The sequence below is a fragment of the Aythya marila genome, assembly GCF_965140915.1.
Source record: "Aythya marila genome assembly, chromosome: 5".
NCBI lineage: Eukaryota > Metazoa > Chordata > Aves > Anseriformes > Anatidae > Aythya > Aythya marila.
This window is the reverse complement of record NC_139046.1, coordinates 15,728,881-15,732,910: the sequence shown is the minus strand read 5'-3', so window position 1 is coordinate 15,732,910 and position 4,030 is coordinate 15,728,881. Positions and strand designations below refer to the sequence as shown.

General features: G+C 55.1%; 1 protein-coding gene across 1 annotated transcript; it reads left to right on the top strand.

Moving 5' to 3' along the window:
- Positions 1–2,776: 2,776 nt before the first annotated feature.
- Positions 2,777–3,646, top strand: FAM181A (family with sequence similarity 181 member A; the record flags this gene model as incomplete). The annotated part of the gene is made up of 1 exon (XM_082762421.1): positions 2,777–3,646. One exon carries the CDS (start codon positions 2,777–2,779, stop codon positions 3,644–3,646), a length of 870 nt encoding a protein of 289 aa, XP_082618547.1.
- Positions 3,647–4,030: the final 384 nt, after the last annotated feature.

The window sequence follows — 4,030 nt, the reverse complement described above, 5'->3', positions numbered from 1 at the left end:
AACTTTAGCCATGGGTGTCTCGGAGGGGTGCTGGGTTTCCTGTATCCTCAAGCATATATCCCATATCCTTCCTATAAATCCCCTATAATGAATGTAGGGTCTCAAAGCATGTAACGTGAGTTTCACAGGCCTCTGAGGACAAAGCTCATTAATGTCCTGAGTCAATCCTTTGCTCCTTGGTATCTGTCCCACACCTCTCTGTCTCTCTCTCTCATTCCTTTGGGCTACCAACTATATTTCCATCAGGAGATGGATGCAATGTGATGGCCAGGTTGGGGCAAATGCTCGAGCACAGGAGGCAGTTTGTTCCTGAAAACAAAGGTGTGATCCCTTAATGTGTGTCTTGTTAAATGAACTCCACAAAACCTTTCTCTGTAACCTCAGCTGCAGGAGAAAGATATGTGTTGGGTCACAGAGAGGGCAAACCCCAGCTAGTGCATCCCAAAATAGACGCTTGAGCAGGTGACTGGAAACTGTTGTGTCCTGTCCCTGCCCCTGTACCCCTCCCTCCCCAAGGTCTTACTGGAGAAGGCTGTGCAGAGATTTGCATCCTGATAGCGTGAGGAAGATGATGGATGGTGCAGGCAGGTTTAGCTGCACCAGGTCTCCCAGGGGAGGAGCTGCTTCTGCAATAGAAACTGTGAGGACAGAAGAAAAGCCCCTCGCCCTGCCAGCCTCACCTCAGACAGCACCAAGGTGCCCCCAAGGTTTTCTACCCAGCCTGGACATTACAGCCCGCCATGGTGCAAATGGCTCTGCAGCATCTCCTGCTGTGGGATGTCCTGGTTCCAGGGTCTCCCAAGACCTACAACACCGGCACATGTGGCTTGGGTCGGGCTGGGAGAAATGGTGTGAAATGGAACGGCAGTACTGGGTGCAGTGGTATGAGGACACTGCCTGGAGCATGGTATAGTGGCACGGTCTGGATCTTGTCCTTCTCTAAGGAAAACCAGAGCAATAGAAATACATGTAAAATGCCACGGTTTTCAACTCAGCACTCAGACCTTCAACACCTCTTGTCAGCAAGGAAGATTTTACTTGCAAAAGGGGGGACAGCTTGGACTTCAGTCCCTGCCTTCCCCAAGGCACATGTGTACTTGCCCCCGGGCTGGCCACATCTCCCAGCATGCAGAGCCTGCCCCCCGCTCCGCAGTTCCCATCCCTGGAGCAGTGCTGTGCCGGCACTGGGAGGCAGCGAGTCCTGCACTGGGGCATGGGGCTGCCGCCAGCTCTGTGCCGCCGGCATGCACCAAGGGCAGCCCTTCTGCTCTCCTTTTCCTCTGGCTCCCAGTTTTACTGTGCTATTAAGTTATTGCTACCCCTTAGGGACAAGCCTGCGAGAAGGCGGAGGGCTCGCATAACTCTGGATCAGTAAAGGAAGCAGCTCAATTAGCATTTCACACGCCTTTTCTTCCCTCTCTTCTTACCTTCCCTGCAGCGGGCATGCTTTCCCCTTAAAGGATTGTCCTGTTTCTGCTCCTTGCCAGCGTTGGCAGGGTGACAGTAGTCGAGTGTGCAAACTTGTGCTATTGTCCCCAGGCCAGGGGGAGTCATGGAGACCCACTAATATGACACAGGAAAATGTTTGCTGATGGCAATTCTATGGGCTTTGTCTAACTCTTTCTCCATCATGACGACTCGATTTAAGTCTCTAACTGTTTGACTACAGATGCAAGAGTACTATCCAACTCCATCCTTTTGTCCGGGTAGTTTGAATGGGTAATTCAGCTTTTGTGTAACTCAATTGAGGGGGCAAACATAAAGACAAGATTCTTGAGCGCTCAAGCTCCCTTTCCATGGATATCTGCACATCTCTTTAGAGATTTGTTCCTTTCCTACCTTTTTCTGACATCATCCTCCCCTGAAAAAAAAAAAAAAAGTCTCTGATGGGGAACGGTTAAAAGTAGGCTAGCCTGGTCCCCCGTATTACATTGTCCTGTGCCAATGAAGCATGGTCAGTATCAGCCCCCAGACAGCTTCGGGGAGTGCAGAGAAAAGGGTGCCTAAACTTTCCTAACTCATCATCAGTGCTTTCCCTTTGGATTGTGCCTTTAAAAAAGAAAGGCCTTGGTAGGGGTGAAGAGGATAGGGGAGAATGGTAGAAATCGCGGGGAAATGATTGTATTTATTAGCTGTCTTTCTGTGGCTGTCCCCATGGCAACAATTTGTGATGGCAAAGAATGTGAGAAGGGGAGGCTGATGCCTGATTGGGATGCTTTGTATTTGGCAAAGTGGCTCCTGATTGGCCTGAGAGAGCCCCGAACTCGGTGGAGTCGATATTCATTCAGCTTGCTCAAGTGCTTGCTCAACTGCCTCCACACACGGGCTGCCTCTGCTCCGCCGGGGTGGCGGTGTGTAACCTGCCTAACGAGATTAGCAGAAGGGCTCTCCTCCGCCAGCACCGCCGGAGAAGCTCCCGTGCTCCGGGTGAGTGTCTGCGCTTGCTTGCAGGGATGCTGGAGCAGCCATCCTGGCTTCTCTTCCCCACCTAAGCCTCACCTAACAAGATTAAGCCAGCAGACACCGTGCCTGGGCAGCGCTGAGGGGCTGCGGGTGTGCGGCAGCTCTGCCGGCAGCTTGCCTGCATGGAGGCGACCTGATGGACAACTTGTGGGCATAGCTGAGAAGTTTGACGGCTTCCCGTAACCTCCCTCAGTTCTCTTGATGTGTTTTGAATGCAGGCGTCACACTCCAAGCCTGCCCGCTGTGTCTCGCAGGTTGCCCGGGACGGATTATAAACTTTTAATGGGAAACTCTGCACACGACGTCCAGTGAAATGGCATCGGACAGTGAGGTAAAAACCCTGCTGAACTTCGTCAACCTGGCCTCCAGTGACATCAAGGCAGCTCTGGATAAATCCGCTCCCTGCCGCCGGTCAGTGGACCACAGAAAATACTTGCAGAAGCAGCTCAAGAGGTTTTCTCAGAAGTACTCGCGGGTCCCACGGTGCCACCCTGGCAAGCCGACAGAGTGCGGCCCACGACGGGGAGCAGAGGACAGGGCCCGTGGCTGCCAGCCTGAGGTGCCTGACCCCGGTCCCCACAGTGGGGCTGCCGCTGAGAAGGTGTTGCAGGCAGCTGAAGCGGAGGAGAGCCTGGCTGGGGAGAGGGCTTTGCCAGAGCAAAACCCTGAGGCTGGCAGGCCCGACCAGGTGCCCATGAGGAAACGACAGCTCCCTGCCTCCTTCTGGGAAGAGCCACGGCCGGCTCAGAGCCTGCCATCCAGGGGCTTCCCCCCGGGCCCTGAGGGGCTGTCAGCCCCCAGAGACACTCCTCCCTTTGAGGGGAAGAAAAGCAAAAGGAGCCTGGACACTGCTGGTCCTGAGAGCCCCCCTGAGCCTGCCCTGCACGCAGGGGAGAAAGACCCTGCTGGAGTCCTCTCAGGCCGGGTGGGCGCCTGGACCTGCTGCCCCTTCCCGTGCCCTGGGCCAGCTGTGTACCAGCCCCCGGGGACGCTGCCCCCATCGCCCTTCCCGGGGTTGGGGCTGTGGAGGAAGAGTGCGGCCACACTGCCGGCCGAGGCACAGCCCTTCTGCAAGGAGGCGGAGGGCGCGGGGCAGAAACTCTACAGGCCCGTGGTTTTGAAACCCATCCCCACCAAGCCTGCTGTCCCCCCACCGATTTTCAATGTTTTTGGGTATCTTTAGCTAGGGAAAAAGGCTGTTGGGTGTCACGCTGGACACGACAGCCCTTCAGAGAGAGCTGAAGTGTCAGGTTAGGCAGTGGGCACGAGCTGCTGGCAGTGTGGGAAAGGAGTTTGCATCCAGAGATGGTGGCGAACACACAGTCGTCCTCCTGCACAGGCTGCAGTGAATCAGGAACAGTTTGGCCTCCATTCTCCTCTCACCACATGGGTGCAAGTCAGGAATAAGCCTTATGAAGCCAGTGGCATGGCGTGTGGGGCTAACCAGGCCTCTTTTGTGGAAGCACATTGTTCGAGCCATGGCAAGTGGGACTCCGGGCCATTCACAGCCTGCACTTGTAACACCTCGGAGACCTCCTCCATATGGGAACATCTTCCGGGGGTTGCC